Source organism: Silurus meridionalis, chromosome 14 (assembly GCF_014805685.1).
Source record: "Silurus meridionalis isolate SWU-2019-XX chromosome 14, ASM1480568v1, whole genome shotgun sequence".
Taxonomy (NCBI): Eukaryota; Metazoa; Chordata; class Actinopteri; order Siluriformes; family Siluridae; genus Silurus; species Silurus meridionalis.
Window position 1 is genome coordinate 11006428 of NC_060897.1, and position 24987 is coordinate 11031414.

Below are 24987 nucleotides of genomic sequence, written 5' to 3' on the forward strand. Positions count from 1 at the left end.
GAGAGAGAGAGAGAGAGAGAGAGAGAGAGAGGGCAAAAGAGAGAGAGAGAGAGAGAGAGAGATAGAGAGAGGTTAATAGAGAGAAAGAGAGAAAAAAGAACCATGCACAATGGAACAGAGGTGCCGTCAGAACCTCGACATGTTTATGCCATGAGTGACCCAGAAGTAAGAGCTGTTTATATCAATATTCCTGATAGATGTTTAACCTGAATGACCAGGGACTAGGACTGTAATCAGCTTTAGTAAGTGGCCTGCACCGCTGAGACTCACAGACTTAAGTGAATAGCAGTCACTGAGCCTCAGTAATCTTCTAAGGAACAAGTTTAACTTTATTCTCCCAGTCTCCATAATACTGTAATGACCTAGAAACACCTACTTTGTTCTTTTTTTATATACTTGTTAAGATGCAACATGCATAACAGATAGTATATATCCTATAACAGGTAGGGTTTACAGTGTAACAGATAGTTACAGGATAATCTCTAGTTACAATGCATATAATTCTACTATAACAGTTACAGATACTTTAGTAATACAATAATAATATCATTATTATATATTATTAAGAAGGGTAGTGTTTAAGTGTTTATTCGGTAACAGGTAGTGTTGATCCTGTAACAGGTAGTGTTTAAACTGTAACAGATAGCGTTTACACTAACAGATAGCGTTTATACTGGATCAGATAGAGTTTATACTGTAACATGTAGTGTTTATACTGTAACAGATAATGTTCAAACTGTAACAGATAGTGCTTATAGTGTAATATGTAGTGTTTATACTGTTAAAGGTAGTGTTGATCCTGTAATAGGTAGTGTTGAAACTGTAACAGATAATGTTTAAACTGTAACAGATAGTAATTATACTGGAACAAGTAGTGTTTATAATGTAACAGGTAGTGTTTATACTGTAACATGTGTTTATACTGTAACAGACAATGTTTAAACTGTAACAGATAGTATTTATAACTTAACATGTAGTGTTTATAATGTACCATGTAGTGTTTAAACTGTAACAGATAATGTTTAAACTGTAACAGATAGTATTTATACTGAAACAAGTAGTGTTTATAATTTAACAGGTAGTGTTTATACTGTAACATGTAGTGTTTATAATGTCACATGCAGTGTTTATACTGTAACAGATAATGCCTGAACTGTAACAGATAGTATTTATACTGGAACAAGTAGTGTTTATAATTTAACAGGTAGTGTTTATACTGTAACATGTAGTGTTAATACTGTAACAGAATATTTAAACTGTTACATATAGTATTTATACTGGAACAGGTAGTGTTTATAATGTAACAGGTAGTGTTTATACTGTAACATGTAGTGTTAATACTGTAACAGAATGTTTAAACTAACAGATAGTATTTATACTGTAACAGGTAGTGTTTATAATGTAACATGTATTGTTTATACTGTAACAGGAAGCTTTTGCATTGTAACAGATATTGTTTATTCTGTAAACAGTAATGATTAAAGTGTGACAGGTTGTGCTTAAGCTGAAAAAAGATGGCTTTTTAATTGAAACAGGGAGAGTTTTAGTTAACTTAGGAAAAAGCAGTCACAACTCACCACTGCAGTGGCCGTTCCCACTCCAAGTGATGTCCAGCTCAGTATAAGTGTCAGCATACCTAACACCATAATACTGAAACACAGAAATAGACGGAATAAAAGCTTGCTAAGAGGCAATGTTGAAAATGTACTGTATAAAGATATTATTGAAGTATTCCAAGCATGATAAAAAAAACAAAAAACAAAACCACAAACTAGTAAAATCAAGGAATGGAAATATTATCAGAGATGACACAAGTCTCTATGCATTAGAGGATGCACAAAGGACAAACATAGAATATTCAAATTATATTAGTTCATATCATGATTTGGGCTCCAGTGGTGACAGAGTGAAGTAATGCTCATGGAATGAGGAGATAATACTGAAACTGTACATGTCAGTATTCACAGGTGTAATTTTGCTCTTTTCAGACAGCTGTGTGGGGAAGTGACTTCAGAAAAGTAGATTATTTTTTCTTGTTTATTATTTTGTGTACTTTTTTCATGTTTCGGTACAGGCTTTTACAACCCTTTTTGCATGTTAAATGGGGCTGTAGCTAGGGCTGCTACAACTAATCTATAAAATCAATAATAAAATCTGTTATCAACAAATGCCATTATCAATTAGTTGAGCTGCTGAAGTTAAGGGTTAGCGTGACAGCAAGATAACACAGCCGCCTGCGAAAAGGAAAAAGAAAACACACCGGTGTCACGGATGAAGGTGAAACATCAGCACGGTAAATAAAAACTGTATAATCCTCATCATGGGAAAATGGTGGAGTTTAATGAAGGGTTATTGTGTAAACTGTTTGTTTGTAACTTCAGGACAGTCGCACTGGATCTGTTCTTTCGTGACTCGCGCGCATCAGGTCGTACAATCAGCTCGCTCGCGACATGGCGATGGAATCAATTAAAACGGTGCGAACAAACACTAAATCTAAAAGCAGCAAACAACAGCAGCAGTAAACGATTAAATTTAATAGTCACTGATGTGGTTTTCAGCGAATGATTATGCATTTGTTATAATGTATATTTTCTTCCGTTCTTTTTAATCCGGTTAGCTTGCTCCGTTTCATTCTCTTTTTATTGCATTTGTCTGTTTTCAAACGTGATTTACTGTGGCTTTACTATGTTCTATGTTCAAATGCTTGCATATTTAATTTATCAATATTTATTTGAATAATTATACAAAATTTAATTAATTATATTCTAGATGCTTATATCTTCATAACTAAACAAAATGTCTGTGCAATCTTTAAAGCATGGTTGTCAACTTGCCATCTCCAATTATCATTAAAAACAATACAAATGTTGATTTAAACAATTTACATATTGCATACTCAAATGCTTTTTTTATTTTTATTTTTAAAGACACAACCCAGCATGAGTGAATGAGTTTGAAGGAGAAATTATAGTACAGTGGTGAGACCTGTGATGTTGTATGGTTTAGAGACAGTGGCATTGAGTAAAAGACAGGAGGTGGAGCTGGAGGTAGCAGAGCTGAAGATGTTGAGGTTTTTGTTGAGAGTGACGAGGATGGACAGGATTAGACACAAGTTTATTAGAGGGACCGCACATGTAGGACGTTTTGGAGACAAGGTGAGGGAGGCGAGATTGAGATGGTTTGGACATGTGCAGAGGAGGGACATGGGGTATATCTGTAGGAGAATGCTGAGGATGGAGCCACCAGGCAGGAGAAAAAGAAGAAGGCCAAGGAGGAGGTTTATGGATGTGGTGAGGGAAGACATGCAGGTAGTTGGTTTGAAAGAGGCAGATGTAGAGGACAGGGGGGTATGAAGAAGGATGATACGCTGTGGTGACCCCTAATGGGAGAAGCTGAAAGAAGAAGAAGAAGAAGAAGAAGAAGAAGAAGAAGAAGTGTATTGCATTAATTTTATTTATTCTATTTCATTTTTTTTAGAAAATATAATAAAATAAAATAAAATGTTTATGTAACAAAACAGGCATTTTATTTTAAATTGTTTGAATGTAAACTGTTGAAATGTTGACGATGACAAATGTTAATAATAATAAACTGCGTTAATAAAAAAAATGACAAGCAATTTAATACTTTGTATTTCTTCCCCCTAACTCTAGCCAAATATAACAGAACCATGACTTAAAAACCGAGGTGTGTCAGGGCTCTGTCTGGGTCATTTGAGTTCTTAAATCACACAATGGCTTTCTTCACTGACCTCCCTTTGTGCACAGGGATACTGTCATTCTGAAACCCTTTGGCACTTTCTGTTCCAGCCGAAACATATGCAAATGTATCTTATAATCGTGTGCTTTCTTTGGTCAAGGTCCACATATGGGTGGGTAATGGTCAAGTGTTTACAAGCATTTGGCCATTAAATGTATCATCTAGATTGGTTAAAAAAAATATGTGCGATAACAAGTGCTAATTTTTAAGCTGTCAAATAATAATGGTGGATTATAAAATTAAGCCAAATTTGCAGTAATTAATGTAATAATTATGTGTAGAACAGTTCACTCAGTAATGTGCTGAACAATGAACTAAACTCAGAAAGTGACATCCATTATTACTGCGGAGATTGTATTATGATTTTAAATGTATTTATTTTGCCTTCTAATACTAGTTTAGTTTATTATTTTGTTATGCACTGTACAGACAAATGAGCATTATTACTATCATAATGACAATTTTTCATTTTCATTGCTTTTAAAATCTGAGCATTTACTTACTTTTCCATGTGGTTTTGGGTGAATCTAAAAACAATAAGGCTATTTTAATAACTATGATAATGAACAGATTTTTTTACTGATATAGATAGCGACATTGGATCGTGCTTTCCAGTAACCAATTTATCAAATTAATGAAAAAAGTGATTAAGTTGATTATATTAATATATATTATTATAGAATTACAGTGGAACCCGCTTATCTCGCCCTCGGTTATCTCGACAACCCTACTAAGTCGACGTTTTTGAAGTGAAACCGCCAAATTCTCGCTTTGTCTTAGCATTTTTTATCGGTTATGTCGATTCTTTTATGTCGCCGAACCCTGATATCTCGAGCACAAGGGGGGAAAAATTTGCCATTTAACGTCGGTTATCTCGGTGCAGCCGCAGAAGAACTCGCGGAAGTGGCAGAAAAATCAAGCGTTACAGCTGCTACAGGTGTTGTACTGTATACTGGTGAATCTCTGCTGTTAGTTAGTGCACATATGCCTTTTGTTGTTAAATGTTATGTGATGAACGGGAGGCGAAAGCCGCGCTTGGCTGCGCGGAACGTGGGATAAGCAGCAAAAGCATAGAATGAACACCGGCAGGATCGGGGGGAATCCGCGGTGCGCTTTGGGAAGAAAAGAGCAGCCGTTGAGAGAGTGCCGGTGGGAAAGCACGTACCGGGATACGCATGAGCGATAACAATGACCGCCGTGAACCAACATATACCAACAATAACGGACGGTGAGAGTGTGGAAGTTTAAATAGGAGCTGGTGATGATGATAAACGAGCACCATATGTGCGCGATTGAAGCGGAGAGTTTCAGAGAAAGCGGCCGAGAAAGCACCTGCCACGCTGAAGGGGGCCGAAGGGGGCGTGGCAGGTGGATTCCTGACAGATAAACATGCACTGTATGTATTTTTATAGCATGCCTTCATCAAACAAATCACGGCAACGCTGTTGTGTAAAAAACCCCTTCAAAAACACGTGCATGCACATTCTCATTTAATAACACACATCATGTACATAAAGAAATTTCAAGCACGTTAATATATTGCCGCCATTTTGATTTTCGTTTATCTCCATCATCGGTTACCTCGATGCTTTTTGGCGACCCCCTAGGACATTGACGTAACCGGGTTCCACTGCATTATTATTAATTCATTCTAAAAAAAAAGTTCTAAATAATGTAACTGTGCTAAAGAAAATAATTCGGAATATATTTATTAATAAATACAATTATATAATGAATAATTTATAAATGATAATTACAAAAAAGGTTATTAAAAGGTTATATATATATAATACATTAATTTAAAAAAGGTATACAAATTATATTAATAAAAATATTAATATAATATGGGCCTATTCAGCCTTTGGGGGACTCATGGTTTATCTTCTGAATTTTATTGTTAGATTTACATGTTCTCATTGTAAGTCTCCTCTTGGTTCCTCCTTGTTCCTCCCTTACAAAAAACACGCTAGAATAAATGCTACAATGAATCACCCTTATGTGTGAATTAGTGTGCTTGGTACTCTTTGATAAACTGGAGTCTCATTAAGAGAACCGTATGCCCAGTGATTGAGAATTAGGTTCCAGATCCAGCTCAGACTAATTTAATAATGTGTTTTTTAAATTGTTTTTCCAACAGATATATCTCGCAGCACTCGCTGTTTCACTCTGGATTCTGCCACGTTTGTTTATCTGTTTCCTTTGTTCTAATCACAGATTGTTTTAACATTTATCAGCTTCCCTAAACCGTTCCCTATTATTCTGTGTGAACACTGACCAGCACAACATGGTAGACCCATCATTTGACTTAAAAACATTGTCCTGATTTTTTATTTTATATATATATATATATATATATATATATATATATATATATATATATATATATATATATATATCAATTCCATGATCAAAACATTGACAGAAAACTAAGCTCTTGTATGGTCAGAATGCTAAAAAAAAAAAAAGTTAAATATTAGCACTGCCAAGCCTGGAATTATGATCACATCTAATAAAGGAAAATGTCCAGCCCTAGCATGTTTATGTGTACAGATGACAGGAAAAGTGGGAGAAAATAATAATTGAGAGCGAAAGAAAAGGAGTGAAAGAAATAAAATGAGGAAAATGACTCCCTGATGGGGGCAAAACGCATCCGAGCTTTTTACGAACCAAATTTCTTTTCTGATGATGGTCTTAAAAGCACCAATAAAGTGGACTAGAAGCACTTAAAAATTAGTTAAGGGCACACTCGTGCACAGACACACACACACACACACACACACACACACACACATACACTAGCGTGCACACATCCTGGCAGAGCGATCAATAGGCATTAGTAGAGTAAGTGGAGAGACCATGGAGGAAGAAAGAGACAAGGATGAATGTATGAGAAATAAGAGAGGTAGAGAAGGGAGGATCCCGCCTGCGAGAGACATGCTAACTATACTGTCATCTCCCACCCTGCTTGTTTCATACTGCCATTGTGTGTGATCATTATAGACAGTTAAAATTACATGAGTGAGGACAAATTAACGCATGAAGCAAACTGCCCCTGAAATGTGATCTGACCAGACAGAAGTGACCACGCAGCTGTTTCGCCTGCACAAAAGACAGATGGGTAGATAAAAAAGTCATACCACACAGAAAAGACGGTATTTAAATATAAGCTTGACGACTAACTGACGTGCCATTAAAGGAGCTCAGAAATGAGCCTGCTATAACGTATTTATAGCGCCACCATTTATTATACTGCCCACTATATATTTATATGTAGTCCCAAACGACTTTATATTCACTGCATACTGTTTCTGTGGTAGCATGAAAACCCTTTCCATAAAAAGCTCTGATAGATTTCAGTTTTGGTTTTTGGGTTTCCCGCGAAAGTGGAATGAGATAAAGATTAAAATGAAAGATTCGGCACAGGAACAAAAGTCCATATTTTGAAAGAAATCAGAGAACAACCCTATTTTAGCTGGGTTAACTTTTGATCTTAATGTCTGAAGTCGGTTCATTTCTTTTACTGCCGTTACCTACAATAACACATAGAAACACTTGGCCTGATTTGTACTTTGTAGAAGCTGCTCTGTAAACGTATTTTAGACCAAATATAGATGAATTTCAGACAAAGGAGATTGAACCTGCTTAGTTCCCGAAACCTACTGCTTCAAAATGAACTGCTGAAGATGATAAGTAACAGAAAGCAGGTTTTGCCTACGTTAGTAACCACAATACCTGCCAGATATACCCTAGAGGAAGTCTAAAAAGAGCTGCCAAAGCAAGACAGAGCACACAGTGTAGGTGTCTTTTATACCCTCGAGTGCGTGAGAAAAAAAAGTTGGTTCGCTTATATGGTCTAGTGCTTTTATTTGCAGCGATAAAGTAAGAAGAAAAAGACTCAAAATGCCAATCGACTCATACGCTGAATACAAAGGCCATGGTGAAATCTGCATACAAACTACATACATTCATAAGTTACAAAACTTTATTTGTTACCAGGCTATGCTAACTGACATAACAACCATTTGCAAATGTAGTGATAACCTTGTAAGGTAGCTGACAACAAACAAACGTAAATGAAAAAAAAAATAAAATTAGATAAATTAAGTTGCACTCCTGTCAGTCAAGGACAAGAATCAAAGCAAGCGAAGACCCACTAAAACTGGGCAGCTGGAGATCGAAGAATCTGAAGCAACGAATCAACAAGAGTTTGTTGCAGTGGAGGACGTGGTTAAGTGCCAGGTTGCGAATGGAGGGTGAAGCCGGGAAAGTAAATAGGATCCCACAGCTGAGTGAAATTTTGGGGTTAACAATCGATCTGTGTTGCACAGAGCAATCAAACGTGTAGAAAGAAGCGCTCAGGAGAGAGAGAGAGAGAGAGAGAGAGAGAGAGAGAGAGAGAGAGAGAGAGAGAGAGAGAGAGAGAGTGCTGCACAGTTACAAAGCCGTGTGTGTGTTTGCTTTTAATAATGAAATACTAGTGAATCGAGTCAATCAAAGAGTACAGAATATTACGAGTGTTTCCAGAGTTATTCAAGCAGCCTCTGGTCTCCTAATTTCCCCCAAAACCAAGAAACAAATAGCTGTGTCTGATAAACAATATTTATATAAAATTAGAACATGGGCACGTCATGTCTACATTATATTGTGACTCTAAATGGAATAAATAAAATAAAAAAAATTGATAAAGTTGTACAAAATGTTTAGTATAGGCTACTAAGTGCATATACAGTCCCAGGAGAAGAGATCTATCTATGGTTTCTCAGTAAGTATGCAGAAACATGAGAAGCACTCACAGAATGAGCATCCAGCGAGAATGCTTCGCCAGTCCCAAACAGCATCCCAGACAGATGATCAGGTCTAGAATCAGCAGCAGGAGATACATCAGCCATCTGAAAGAAGCAGAATCAAATAATACGTGACATCATAGCTCACTAGCTCTTTCGCATTGACAAAGCCGTAGCTTTAAATGCAAGAGTTGTATTTAAAAGAAACACACAATGCGTAACTTTTAAGAGTGAGTGTATTTTTAACTCTTTAATTATTCAATACTACAAATCCATAGACATAAGTATTTCATGAGCTGGAGAACCAGCACATGGTGCAGCTCACTCTAATAGTATGTCTGCTTTTCTGTGTTTGACGCCACCTTATTTGGACAAAATAGTCGAATTTATCAGGTCGGCATCGTAGCTAAAATTCATTACAGCCATTCGAGCCTCTGATCTCTGATCATTTACATGGATTTGCCTCCAGATATTTTGAACATCTACAGCAATACTATGGAACACAGATAAAGCCACAATCCTATGCTCATACACATAGAGACAGAGAAAGTCTGAGGAAGTTCGCTGATTTAATTTGCCCTGTGAGTAATGGAGGAAGAAGGTGTGCACATTCTCGCTCAATACTACAGTCCTCCGGTTGCCAGAAACACGAGCCCTTCATCAATACGCCCGCTGCTAGTTCATAACACGCTAGACTACAAACGGGAATGCGGTCTTCATAGAGAATATATGAGTCAATTCGGCATGCCTAACAGCTCTGAAAGGGCAGTGGAAATGAGGGACTGCTTTAAAGGCTGGATAAAGGTCAATGGCACAAGTGACTCCTACATAATTCTGTGCTAGTTAATGGCGCTTGTCTGCAGGCCGGGATTCAGCTGGGGCTGTTAATGGCACTCTGAATAGCTGTGCGTGTGATGGAGAAATGCAGTGACCAGACTTATAATTCATTACATGCGAGCCACATATAGTGGCATAATGACAATGTGCTCGCCTGAAAATTAAATGAAAAAAAGAAAAGAAAAATAAAAGAATAACAGGAAAGACTTGCAGGATTTGACCATTGAATGGAGCAATTTTTCGATCTAATAATTGAGTTGACTAATAACCCAGGACTTAGATTGCATTTATTCAGCTTCAGGAAGCACTTTGTCCTGGTCACGGTGGATCTGTAAGCCATGTGGGACTAGACCTAGGCCACACACACACACACACACACACACACACACACACACACACACACACACACACACACACATTTACACATAGAGGCAAATTATCATAAATGAGCTACCTAACATATTTGAGAGATGGGGAATGAATCAGGAACTGGTGATGGGAGGTGGAAATGACCGTGACCTTGACCCCCATTCAAACTGCAAACTGGCATATAAAAAAACTAACAAACTCATAATGAATACTATAAGTAATAACCCATTAACCCTGCGCAGGTCACCTGTAGTACTCAGTGTAGCTGGCCCGATCAGCGACTGTTACGAGGTCCTGTCTTGCCTGGCTGATGTTGGGCATGGCAGCAAGTTGTCGGATGATATTGTCAGCCATCTGCTGCATAAAGCGAAGTGCCTGGGTGTAGTCCGACCGCGGAGAAAAGATCTCATCCAGCCGTGCCAGGTGTTCCTTCAGCCGGAAACGCATGTTGCTTAAAGCGCCAGTCACCTGAAAGAAGTGAGAGCATGGAAAATATGGTAGCCGATGATTTCAAAAGAAAAACTACGGATCTGGAGGCAGAGCTTTGCCTCATAAAAACTTGTCATTTCAATTTTCTGCATTTCACCTTTTTTCCCCTCATGTTTTCAGTCAATTCAAGTTTGTTCTTTGTGTAAATAATAAATAACCTTGTGTCTGTAAAAACAAACAAAAAAAAAACGGAGAGCCGTATTTATTAAACTTCTCAAAATCTATGATCCAAAAATCATTTGTAACGGTATTAATTACCATGCACAAATCTGTTTAATAAATATGGGCTAAATCCCAAGAGAGATGGCTGAGACAGAGAGGAGTCACTTTGGTCCAGTAAAGCTGCTGGACAATTAGCAAAGCCACACAGCTGCACACTTTCTTTTTTTTCTTTTGGTAATCTAAATGATAAAATGACTAAAGACAAAAAAGGGTTATGATGTTGTAGTAAATTACAACTGTTGTTCTTTGGAGGCAAAATAACAATTTACGATGATTGCAAAGGTTTACGTTTTAAGTATGGAAGTGCAATGGCTTGTGCTGTTTTAGGAAAATAAAAAAGGATGAAATGGTGACATGCATTTGCCTGCTGAAATGATGATTTTGCTACAACAGCATACTTCTAGCCAATTTCCTAACAATGGCAATTGTTTTAATTACAATTGCTGCACATCATACATTTTTACATACACACTTGCATCCACAAAACAAGTTCCTCTTATCACCTGCGTTATAGCAGCTATAAACAGTCTCTAGCCTTTAACCAGCCTCTCTCTTTTATCTCTCTAAAGTTAATACTACAAAAAAATGCAGCTTGTCATGTTACAGAGAAAGCGCAAAGCTATTTGTCATAGGCCGATAAGCACAGAACTGTCTGCCTATTCATCTGTTCCGAATGTTGACAGGGCTTTTAAAGATAAGAAATTTGCTACTTCAAATGTATTCAATATAAATTCTAGGGTCCAGTCCACTGTTTTCTCTTTGTTTAATTCTGCTGTGGAGTCACATGGCTAACATAGCTAAATAAAAAGTTTATATCCACCAAGCACCAGCAACCATTCCTATTTGGCAGTAATGATGAATGCATTAGATAAAAATATACTTGTGTTTACTCATACATTAGTTTTCAAAATGCATTTGTGATCTGCCTTTGTAAATTAAATACTGATACAATGATGAATGCACTATTGAATCTGCAATTCTTTCAGATAAAAAAAGTGCTGAATTTACATTACAGCAATAATAGTTCTGCACTTTTTGCCTTTGAGGGGGAAAAAAAATTCAATTTATAGCTGCTGTACGGTAACAAAAAGAGCTTACGTGTCCTGAGGGCCTTCATAACGTTAAATGTAACCAGACAATAAAAAGCACAATGTGTCATTTATCAATAAATGGAACATTTTAAGAGCAAACAGTTCAATTAAAATGGAATTTGATTTTATTTGTATGGAGCTTTTAACAAAGAACATTGCAGCTTTCCAAATTCTAATAGATTGGGAATATAAATGATAGTGTCATTAAACGGTTTCTTGCGTTTAACTCTAATGAAAGAAGAAAAACTCCCCATGGTATAGTATGATAGTATGAGGAAGAAACCTTGAGAGGAATCAGAGAGGTATAAAAAAAATAAAACTATTTATATTTGCTTTTATAATCCTAGATAATAAAGATAAATCACATCTTGCTGTTGTTGAGTACCACCTATATACTATATCACAAATGTATGTCCTGTTGTGCTTAATTTGGTACCTAATATTGATGTGATATTATTAATAATATTGATTTTGTGTGGATGTCTGTGTGTGTGTGTGTGTGAGATTTCACAGATATCATCAGAGCTTTTATTACTATTACTATTACTTTTATTACTATTGTATTACAGTCTATTATTACGCACATATGTATACTAAAAATATTGCATTCAATTGTTTTTAGTGATAGATTTGAAAGGTGCCTACAGCAATCACAATATTCTCTTTTTGCAAATATCCTAAGCTCTTCATCACTATAGTCCCTTTTTGTCTTTCTAAAGGGCATCAGGCTGTTTGTTTCCTCCCTCCGTTTACAATCTCTGGGACCAACTCCAACTTATTTTTAGTCTTATATGTACGTCGTCATAAAGAGTGTTTCTGTGCTTTTTAATAGGCTCAAATGTGGTGCTAGTAAAGCGAAGTACTAAAGATGGCATAATCCCTACAGTGCTTTAGTTGTAGCGCAAATAAAACTGCCATTCATAATGCTCACTGCAACTCAGTTACAACTAAGCACATTTATCAGGCTACAAATCAAATCCAAACTTATAAAGTCTGTTAGCTGTCCTGCTGAGCTTAGTGTGATTTATTCAGACTTGATTTCTGTTTTGTCCACTTTACTTTGCCAACTGCGTGATAACACATTCTTCATCTTGGAGGGGTTTTAACATTTAGAATGCATTAGTAGGATAAGCTGGATAACAATGCCAGGAATCGCCTGCCGTAGATCAGAGTGGACGGGCATCAGGGCTTAGAGGTTGCGATGACTCCTGTGGCTGGAGGCAGGTTGGTGAAGAGATCAAAAGTTGAATGGAGTTTGGCCGTTCCTCTTTGGCACTTCCTGTGAACCCACACAGGGCCAGGGATCCAAACAGTGCAGCAACTTAGCTGTTTAGAAAAAGTACATCAAGCTCTGAATGAAAAAAAAAATATGACAAGAAATATGTGGTGGAGACTGAAGCTTGGTAACACAACACAGTCATTGAATAGGCTGTGAGAGAGGATGAGTGCCCCAGAGATACCCATCAGCTTATCACACAATCCAGACATGTGCGAAGAAAGCTGAGATAAGACAGAATTCTCTCATCTCAGTCAACAGGGAAATTTTAAAAGGAAGATTTCGCTATAATAAGAAAAAACGCTATATCTCTTATTTGCTTCAGTTGTCTCTCAGTCACGTGACCTTTGCCATTAGTCATTTTGATTCCTGTATAATTTAAAAGAGAACATTCACTTTTCTTTTTAATCAAATCGTTTCAGAAATGTCATATGATGTCTTGAAAGATACATGAGAGGAATAAAGGCATTTAAGTGGAATTTCCCTGAAAGTGAGAATGTCTCAGCACAACACAGGCTTCTTTAATCTGGGTCTTCATGTTATCTCTATATTGGAATTTTTTTTTCTCTTTTGTCCTTTGTTCTTTATTCCTCGTTTGTTGTTTGTTTCGCAAGGGAGCTTCTCATGAAAATTACTTGAGCTCATGAAGAATTCTCGTGGTGTCGAATTTGTTCTGTGGCTGGAAGCCTGTAGACAAACTAAAAATGATTATTGAACATTAAAGATATTTTAGGGTGTGCACTATGAGACGGATATATTCTGGAAATCATCCCATGTCCTACAACACACTCCTTAGTATGTGGCATATTTCATGGAACAGCAGGGAAGCAAAGCAATGCCATAATCGCTTTTTTTTCTCTACTGTTTTGTTTTATACATTATTATGAATATTATTAATATTTATGAATATCCATACAACAGTGAGCTGGGCTTCAACCAGAGCGATGTTTAGATGTATTTTTTTCTTTTTACTTTTAAAACTAATTGAATATGAATCCAACACCGCTCCTGGAAAACAAACCTAATGGTAGAAAAGCCGGCACTGTCAGCATGGTGGGTGAATCCTAGATCTGAGTGTTCTGTAACCTCAGCTACATCTCCCGGGTTCAGAACTGCTCTCAATTAAAGATGTGTGAAGATGTGTGTTTTTATTTTATTTTTTCTCACACAAAAATATTTTTTGCTTTCATTTGCCCACAATTTTCCCCATTGAATTTAGTTGGTCCTAATATCCCAAAATAAACAAATTACTAGCCGTCGCCCTGACCAGGCAGTTACTAAGGATGAATTAATAAAGTATGTTAATGCATTTAAGGAACATAAAAACATCTTTCTTAGTCTTTTTAAGAGCTTTGTATCTGGCTACTTGCTTGTGTTTGCCAGAAAAGCTTGTGAACCTGTTTGTGCACTACTTATTTATATTTGTATCTGTTTAGAACACATTATCTGATGATTTGGAATAATGTATTTGTATTTGTTTGCATGCCTACAAAACAGAAATGACTCATGGCACACATACATACATAACTAGAACAGATGTACCCCTCATTCTTGCAATTATCCAATCAGCCATTCATGTTGCAGAGGCACAGTGCATAACTATTGGAAAACCTCCGCATGTTCCTTTTTCCCAACAGGTCTTGTCTGGTTTTGATGAACCTGTGCTCACTGTAGCCTCAGATTCCTGCTCCTGGCTGGCAGAATGAAATCCTAATGTGGCGTACTGCTCTTATATCCCATCTGCCTCAAAGTTTGATGTGTTGTGAATTCTAAGGTGCCTCTCTGCTCATTAAATTAGCAAAGAGTGATTATTTGATTTCACTTTATTTTTATTTTATAAGTTATTTTAGCATGCCTTTCTGCATGAAACAGCCAGGCCACTCTCTCCAGACCTTTCTTTATTAACAAGCACTTTCAGCCTGCCTGTGTGTTTTTTAGGTTTCACACAGTGCTCTGTAAAATTTATGAGAGAGAAAAATGGCAGCCGAAATTCTCAAACCAGCCTGTCAACAATCATGCTAGAGTCACTGAGGTCACATTTATTCCTGTTCTGAAGATTAATGTAAAAATTAACTGAAGCTCTTGGACAGTATCTGCATGATTTTATGCACTGCATTGCTTCCACGTGATTAGATGATTGGATCATTACATGAAGCAAAGGGGTATTAAAGCATCCTATTAAAGTGGTTAGTTCGTGTATATACAGACTACACACACACACACACACACACACACACACACACATCTATCTATCTATCTATCTATCTATCTATCTATCTATCTATCTATCTATCTATCTATCTATCTATCTATCTATATATATATATATACACACACACACACACACACACACACACACACACACACACACACACAGTATTTAGCGGCATTAGGTGTGTGTATATGACATATCTGTGTGTGTAGGTGTGTGTATTTTGCATTATTAGCACTGAGGCAACACAGTAATATGAAGCAGCAAATGAAACACACTCTTACCTGGCTATCGATGGCAGCCAAAGTGTGATTGGTGTTATAGAGTGAATAGGTCATTTGGTAGACACCATCATTGGTTTCGCTGTTTCCATAGAAACCCACTCCCACTGCAGAACTGAGAGAGAAAAAGGTACATTTTCTAATACAAAGACTTTTCTAGGTTTTTACATCGTTGTTTTTTTTTTTTCCTTTTCAAGCACAAGCTAATTGCAAAACTCGGTTCCTTTAAACCACAAATGCCTCACATAAAACAACAAAAAACAAAAACATTCTAGAAACATATAGTTTAATATTCTTCAAGATCGTTTCATTCATACAGCAATACAAGTGGCTCTACTGTTCTTAAAGAAATTCCTAACCACCTTCCTCCTGCAGATTTGATGCCTGTATATAATTTAGTCTTGTTGTAGTGTTCGTCTTTTTCTTCCCTGCTCTCGGTGCCTTGCACTGCTTTAGCGAATTAGTTTTGGAGAAGATGCTATCTCTCAAAAACAATAAAGAGGACTGTGCTAAATTAATCTTCTCTCCTTCTATTGGAAAAGTATTGCCTGTTGAATCACAACATACCTCAGAGGCACCGAAATGGCACTAAAATTCCTTTTCCTCTTTTTTTCCTAATCGAATAAAATCTTAAATACTTTCAGAGGTCCTTCCTAAGCTGTGTATCCTCCATGGATACATATCACTCCACACCTTCAATTACTCTTGCCTGTGCATTCACAGGACCAATAACTGCATTTTGTGTATCAGATCAAACTGAAGTTGCACTGTTCAGGGGTCGGTGGTTAACTTAGTGGCACAAATAATAAGCAGATTCTCATGTGCAACCACAATCAATCACATCAATGTTAGGGATTTCACAGAAACAGAAAAAACTGGGTGATCGGTAATACAGTAATTTAAAAAGACGTGTACTTTTCACAACAATTCATTCCCCATATTTAAATAACTGCATTTCCCATCATTAAACAAAGGCAGAAAAGTTCCAGCCAAATAGTTTAACTCATATTTACAGCTTCCAACCGTGATATTCATTTACTCTAACGATGCATGGAACTGTGTTGTTAAATTGAGTTTGAAACACTGGAGAAAATAGAAAAAACTACAAAATTGAGATTAAATAATCACTTGATAATCAAATTAATACATCTACCATTAATTTTGATTAAACTCTTTCAATGCCAAATGAAACACAACATAAAGTACATGACTTCCAAAATATTTCAATTATCCAACCTCCAATCATGCACAAGGCAATAACAGACCAAGATCTTCAGTTCACTTCATATAGGCTGTCTTGAGTATTTCAAATCAGATTTGAAATAAAGTTATGAAAGAAAACAAAAAACGTCCAGTATGTGGAAGCTCTGTAGATGGAAATGTCTTGTTAATGAAAGAGGTCAGACTTGCCAGGATAGTTCACGAAGGCAGAACGTCTAAAATAATCGAATAAACAATTTTTACAACAATGCTGCCAAGTATCTCGGTATGCATAACAGGCTACAGCAGAAGACCACATCAGGTTTCAGTCGTGGCAGCCAATCTGAGGCTACAGTGGGCAGAGGTTCCCTAAAATTACACAAAGACAAGATTCTTAAAAGAACCATGCAAAAGCATTATTATGACTGCTGCTACATGATTAACTGTGTAAATAACAGAACATAAGTAAACTGATTTCTGATCTGATTTCAAAACTGATTGAAAACTGATAAAAATATACACAATGTGAAACTGTTAAAGTAAGTAATTAGATCGGTGACAGGATCAGGAAGCATCAGTCCTGAATACCAAAGAATAAAATAGGAATGACATCAGGGTAGCTAGCTAAAGTTACTTTAGCTTTGCTTACGTTTACATTAAATAGGAACTTGCACTTACATTAAATATTTGAAGATTTGCTACTTAACCGAAATTAGTAATGACAAAATAATCAGAAACAGAGAAAGGCAAGAAACAGTCTGGAAAGTTGCTTCATTAAAATGCTTTTGATACCTATTTCTATTATAAAATGTAAAGATATTTTATTGGTATATACACACACACACACACAAATGCTATTTTATACATTATAGCTACAAAAGAATTAGGGACACCTGACTTTTTCAAAATGTTAAAACAATGTTAGAGGCACACATTTTCGTAATCGTGTTTTGATGCGCTAGCATTACATTTCCTCTTCACTTGAACTAGGAGAACCTGTTTTAATACCTGTGGGAACAAATCTGTTCCAGCATAACAATGCACCTGTGAACAAATTGAAATCCCTGAAGATATGGTTTGCATAAGTTGGAGTGAAAGATCTTGAGTGGCCTGCTATAAAGCTCTGACCTCAAGCCTATTGAACACCTTCGAATGAATTGTTATTCTGTCTGCACCCAAGACCTCCTCACCCTGCATCAGTACTCGGCTTTACTAACACCCTTGCAGCTGAATGATCACAAATCTCCACAAGCACACTCCAAAAAATCTAGCAGCACATCTTCCCAGAGAATTGGAGGTTATTATAACACCAAACGACGTCTAAATGTGGTATGAGAGGTTCAAAAAGCACATGCAAATCTTATAATCAGGTGTCCACAAACCTTTTTGCACATACAGTGGATTTTAAACTGTGGTTGCTGTTTGTTTACGTCATACAAATAGAAACTTCAGCCACATCGCTTATGACATATATTTTGTACTTAATTTGCAGAGACTGAATAGAAAGCTTTTCAGAAATTCTTCAAATGGTGCAGTAAAATTGCAATCCTCAAATCCGTCAGAAAACAGATGTTCGAAAACAGAAAATAAACGAGTGGCCACCATACAACTAAGATTGCTGTGTCATATTGTCCAGTAAAAATGGAATTCTATCCAGAGGCAATATCAGGATTCTATTATGACTAATCTCAGTGGTTTGCAATATTTCTAGGCATGGCATTGAAAAGAGACAGAACGCGTGCATTTCCCATGCCTTGTCATACCGCGCTGTCTGTTGGAAAAGGGCTAGACACCTGTCCATAGCACAAATAGACACGTTACACAAAGCGGCAAAAACACAAACTTTTGTCGGTTTCACACTGTTAAGAAAAAAGGTGGTTAAAAAGTCACATATAACATCAACACAGGAAATCCATGAGAGGACAATGGAGACCGAACAGATGGACCATGCAGCCCTGCTGTTAGATATCCTCCGCAAAGTGGGTGGGAGCAGCAAGAGAAGTCTCTGCCTGTTACATATCCTCTCTCAGGGAGCAGTGTGTGTGTGTGTGTGTGTGTGTGTGTGTGTGTGTGTGTGCGCGCGTGTGTGTGCACGTGTGTGTGTAGACGACCATCCTGTCTCTGGAGCCTCCTAATCATGATGGATGTCACACTCTCTCATTGTCGAGGCCAGCTACATCCTGCGCTAGTGAGCTCACCGTATTCACTGCTTCTCCCATAGCCAACAGTGGAAGAGATTCATTACAGTACATTACATATCGGTTAAAGCCTGTGCCTTTCCTTAACTAATTAAATTAGCACTTACTGGGAATATGAATAAATGAGATTCTGGGAAATGAATAGTATGGGGTTGTGTTACTATGATGAGTAATGTGCATGAACATAGTATGGGGTTGTGTTACTATGATGAGTAATGTGCATGAACATGAACATAGTATGGGGTTGTGTTACTATAATGAGTAATGTGCATGAACATAGTATAGGGTTGTGTTACTATGATAAGTAGTGTGCATGAACATGAACATAGTATGGGGTTGTGTTACTATAATAAGTAATGTGCATGAACATAGTATAGGGTTGTGTTACTATGATAAGTAGTGTGCATGAACATGAACATAGTATGGGGTTGTGTTACTATGATGAGTAATGTGCATGAACATAGTATAGGGTTGTGTTACTATGATAAGTAGTGTGCATGAACATGAACATAGTATGGGGTTGTGTTACTATGATGAGTAATGTGCATGAACATGAACATAGTATGGGGTTGTGTTACTATGATGAGTAGTGTGCATGAACATAGTATAGGGTTGTGTTACTATGATAAGTAGTGTGCATGAACATGAACATAGTATGGGGTTGTGTTACTATAATGAGTAATGTGCATGAACATAGTATGGGGTTGTGTTACTATGATGAGTAGTGTGCATGAACATGAACATAGTATGTGGTTGTGTTACTATGATGAGTAATGTGCATGAACATGAACATAGTATGGGGTTGTGTTACTATGATGAGTAGTGTGCATGAACATGAACATAGTATGGGGTTGTGTTACTATGATGAGTAATGTGCATGAACATAGTATGGGGTTGTGTTACTATGATGAGTAGTGTGCATGAACATGAACATAGTATGGGGTTGTGTTACTATGATGAGTAATGTGCATGAACATAGTATAGGGTTGTGTTACTATGATAAGTAGTGTGCATGAACATGAACATAGTATGGGGTTGTGTTACTATGATGAGTAATGTGCATGAACATGAACATAGTATGGGGTTGTGTTACTATGATGAGTAGTGCATGAACATAGTATAGGGTTGTGTTACTATGATAAGTAGTGCATGAACATGAACATAGTATGGGGTTGTGTTACTATAATGAGTAATGTGCATGAACATAGTATGGGGTTGTGTTACTATGATGAGTAGTGTGCATGAACATGAACATAGTATGTGGTTGTGTTACTATGATGAGTAATGTGCATGAACATGAACATAGTATGGGGTTGTGTTACTATGATGAGTAGTGTGCATGAACATGAACATAGTATGGGGTTGTGTTACTATGATGAGTAATGTGCATGAACATAGTATGGGGTTGTGTTACTATGATGAGTAGTGTGCATGAACATGAACATAGTATGGGGTTGTGTTACTATGATGAGTAATGTGCATGAACATAGTATAGGGTTGTGTTACTATGATAATAAAATGAGCATAAACATAAACATAGTTTGGGGTTGTGTATTTTTGAAGAGTAATGTGCATGAACTACATAAGTCCTTACACTAAGCTCCTGTTTGGATGTTGAAGGGCATTGAAGGATTCAGAAAAGTCCTCATTTCCTGCAGCTGGGCTTTCAGCTATTTCTGCACATAATGGGTTTGGTTATATCTCAGAGCTCTGACCACTCCCTGGACCACTCAGTCCTGCAGCTACAGAGATAATAAGAAATTAACAAGGAATTAGGATGAATTGGTAATGAGCCTCAAGCATATGGAAAAACACTGAGAATGCCAATGCACAAGAGCGCATCTAAACTCCACATCCATTTATTCTCATAAGAGTGGAAAGATGTATACTATATCCAACTTTCATTTAGATTAACAGTACTGCACTGAAACTTATGTTAAAGCTTTTGTTCCATTACTAGGAACATTAGATCAGATATCATAATTAGTATAAAAACATGTAATTACTTATGCATTTATGTAAATATGTCAATTTAAAAATATGTTTATATAATGTTTTCTACATGTGTTAAAAACGAAACGTTGGCTGTCCATTCAAGTTAAAACTGCAGCATTGAATGTGTTGAAAAGAAGTCATACAAGCTTTCTAATTTGTTCTAACCCTGAGAAATGTTCGATAGCCTTGAAACATGGTTTCAAATTAAGCGTTTCCCAATAAACTGCATGACTCTGTATCTTCCTGAGATGAGGCTGAGGTAAAAAAACATTATGAACTTGATGAATGTTCTACATCGCTGTAAATACACAAGGCTTTGTGTAGTTTGTTAGAGACGGTGCATATAAACCACACAAACCTAACAGAATGTAAACTATTCTCTAGTCGCTTTCTTGGCGTCATGCTGCGGCACTTAACACCACGACGAGCTCTCTGTTCAGAGGTAGAACGTTAACAGCAAAATGATTCAATCAGAGCTCTGTCACAAGATCGAGTTAAACCCTCTACAATTCAATTAGGAACTTTTGTCAAAACTCCTCGTATTAAGAAAACCATGTAATGTGAGTAGTGAGTTGCAACCATGATGAGATTGTTGTTTGATATTATTGGAGCAGTGAATAAACGGTGACTGCTAGAATGGAGTAAAGTCATGTTAGAAAAACATGTTATTGTACATATTTTGATATATATACATATTAAATACACTTCAGCTCTATAGTTTGTGGTGCACAACCCACGAGTGGACCTGATCTCTGTAGCATGCTAATGTCTTTCTGCTTACTACTCATACCAAGGACATTGTGTCCTCACTTACTTCCTGTTACACTTCTCCTCGGGGGACTCCAGAGCATTTTATGAGCATGTGTTTTCCAATGCACCTATTAAATGACCAAGCACCGTCTAGGCCGGTGTAGGTGTGATGGGGGAATTTTTTTTTCCTTTGCTTTTTACTTTATCTTTGTCTATTTCAGTTTGCAGTGAATCATAACTCTGGAGGTGGCTATTCCATCAAAGTGACAGCTGCAGCCCTGATGCATGATACTCTGCATAAGAGTAGGAGTGCGGAAGCTCACTGTTCCTACATTAGAGCTAACCACCAGAACAAAAAAACAAAAATAAGCAAAGACAAAAAGAGATTCAAGTTAAATGTTAAGCAGATTTTGTTTTTTAAACGGAAACTTTTTCACATCCAACGAATGACTGCAGCACTACAAATTCCGCATAATTATCTCCTTATCTTTAAAAACACTATATAAATATCCATCAGCCAGCCCACATGACACGTCGCAGGTTACCGTTTTATCCTCCCCCTCATTATTATCATCCTCACTTATTTTCTCAACAAGCTAAAAAGGGCTGCAGATCTTATTGCATCTTTAAAATTCGAAACTGAACACTAATCTACAGCTCACACTCATCATCCCTGAACTAAAATATTCATATCAATTACAGACAAATCCTCCAAATCTGGCAACATATGAACTCAGATACTGCAGACTGTGCAACTCTAGTTTATCCTTCATTGTCACTATTACCATTTCAAACAAAAGGAAGAGTACCTGAAACACACTACATAAGGTGTATATGTATATCATGCATTATTGCAGACAATATAAAAAATATCTAAATATGTGCCACTTTCAGATCAACAGATAAATTCTCAATTCCGATTGGCCAGCAAGTCCTTTACCAGCAGCTCTGACAGTGTTGGCTGTATTATCATTTCTTGGAATATAATTTATTAGTACAGTGGAACCTGGTTATCTCGCCCTCGGTTACCTCGACAACCCTATTAAGTCGACGTTTTTGAAGTGGAACCGCCAAATTCTCGCTTTGTCTAATCATTTTTTATAGGTTATGTCGACTTTTTTTATGTCGCCGAACCCTGATATCTCGAGCACAAGGGGGGGAAAATTTGCCATTTAACGTCGGTTATCTCGGTGCAGCCGCAGAAGAACTCGTGGAAGTGGCAGAAAAATCAAGGCTTACAGCTGCTACAGGTGTTGTATTGTATACTGGTGAATCTCTGCTGTTAGTAAGTGCACATATGCCTTTTGTTGTTAAATGTTATGCGATGAACGGGAGGCGAAAGTCGCGCTTGGCGGAGCGGAACGTGTGATGACCATCCAAAATCATAGAATGAACACCGGCAGGATCGGGGGAATCTGCGGTGCGCTTTGGAAAGAAAAGAGCCGTTGAGAGAGTGCCGGTGGGAAGGCACGTACCGGGATACACATGAGCGATAACAACGACCGCCGTGAACCAACATATACCAACAATAACGGACAGTGAGAGTGTAGAAGTTTAAATAGGAGCTGGTGATGATGCTAAACGAGCACCATATGTGCGCGATTGAAGCCGGGAGCTTCAGAGAAAGCAGCCGAGAAAACACCTGACACGCCGAAGGGGGCCGAAGGGGCCGTGGCAGGTGGATTCCTGACAGTCTCCGCTGTCGGTTTTGCAGTGGTCAGTAAGTGTGGTGTCTAGCTAGCATGAGGTGTTGTGCCGTATTTCCTTTAGAAACGAGGAATAAAGAAGCCGGTAAAGAAATTATGATAACTTGTGTGATAATAGGTGATAACTGTGGATGCTTCATAACAATACATTTAAATACAAATACCGTAATTTCCGGACTATAAAGCGCACCCATATATAAGCCGCCCCCACTGAATTTGACAAAGATTTTACACTGAAACTAATGAACTTTACAAAGGCTTTAACGAAAGACAGTGTCTGTTACACGGGTGAAATATGATGTGGCTCCTTTAAGAGCAGAGCAGTATTTTGGGAATAGCCTGCCACCACATTTTTCCGCTATTACTGCATGTGTGCAAGACCGAGGATTATGTCCTTATTATTTTCTGATGCTGATTTCTAATTTTTTTTTGACTAACACGTAATGCTGTTGCCAAGAAAAATAAAAAAGCACGAGTTTTGGAAACCTGTCCATGCTTATATGATTTCTGTTGCAACTGGAGTTAGCGAGCTATCCCTTCATCCAGACTCAACGCGTTACAACGGCTTGTATCTAAACAGTAGCCGACCAAGAAAGTCATTGTTCACTGTCTTCCTCCTTCCTTTCACAACTATTTCTCTCAGGATTTTTTCTTTTGGCATCGTTGTGCGTTTAAAAAAAAAAAAAAATTTTCTCCCGATGCCGTGCAGCTCAAAACACAGGTGAGGTGCGTTTTTTCGTTTCCGTCTGAAAATTTAATTGGTCTAATGTTATGGGGTTCAGTTTTTTGGCTTGAAGTTTGTGAAACCGGGAAAAACCCAGGAAAAATTCATAAATTAGCCGCTTCGTTGTTTAAGCCGCGGGGTTCAAAACGTGGGGAAAAAAGTAGCGGCTTATAGTCCGAAAAATCCGGTAGTTAAAATCAAGGATGTTCATTAAATTAAAATTTTTTTACAAATGGCAAACTGTTGTGCTATTAAAGATATTCGAATTTGCAATGTACTGTTAAAGAAAAAAACAAAACATTAGTTAAAACTACATTAAGTAGTTTATTCTTCACTTCATCTGATTTCTATTTAATAAATACAGTACCACATATAATGGCAAATCACTGGCCCATAAACCTGTAACGAGAGGATTTTTTATCCAAGATATTTGTACTTTTTCACTGAAAAGCATGTAATTGACTACTCAGCATATTCTTTGGGTTTTGATATATTTCTTGCTGAGGTGACAAACTTGTAGTTTGAGTCCTGCCACTTGCTGCACTACAGAGAACTGAGGCATACACAGAATTGCAATGGATTTGGAGGACGTGCATTCCAAGAGTTTCACATACAAGTTCTTGGTGAACTTGGTGATTTCCTGCATTTTCACTTACATGGCCTCAGAGGAATGGGGCTAAACCATGAAAGATGGATTTACTCACCATATGACCAGACCCGTGATCACAGCGGCCCACGTGACGCAGCAAGTGTCGGGCCTCTTGGTTTCCTCAGCCTCTTCTCTACGCCAGAAGCACAGGCAACTTAAATAGATGCCCAGCACCAACAAGCTCAAGCCCAAGCCTGCAGCTGCCATGCAGGCCAGAAAGATTAGAGACTACAAAATAGAGGCAGGCACACACACACACACACACACACACACCCACACACACACATTTAACAGCTGCTTGAGAAAATGCAAACAAAAAAACAGACACATTTAATAGGTTACATGTTTTAGTGCTGCATGTGTGTGATTTTGAGTCAAAGCATGAGAAAATCAAGAATGGACAGAGCGCTGGGACAATATCGTGGAAACCCATATGGGTTGAGGC

The 24987-nt window shown here is 37.5% G+C and overlaps 1 protein-coding gene across 4 annotated transcripts in view; it reads right to left on the minus strand.

Moving 5' to 3' along the window:
• ttyh2l (tweety homolog 2, like) overlaps window positions 1-24987 on the minus strand; it is a 69147-nt gene that overhangs the window by 13379 nt on the left and 30781 nt on the right. For all 4 annotated transcript variants that reach the window (XM_046866876.1, XM_046866877.1, XM_046866874.1 and 1 more), the window contains 5 exons: window positions 24598-24770; window positions 15324-15435; window positions 9997-10217; window positions 8553-8648; window positions 1578-1650 (listed from right to left, as the gene is read on the minus strand). In XM_046866876.1, coding sequence (XP_046722832.1) covers window positions 1578-1650; window positions 8553-8648; window positions 9997-10217; window positions 15324-15435; window positions 24598-24749 — 654 coding nt within the window. In that variant the 5' untranslated portion in view covers window positions 24750-24770. The remainder of the gene's footprint in view (window positions 1-1577; window positions 1651-8552; window positions 8649-9996; window positions 10218-15323; window positions 15436-24597; window positions 24771-24987) is intronic.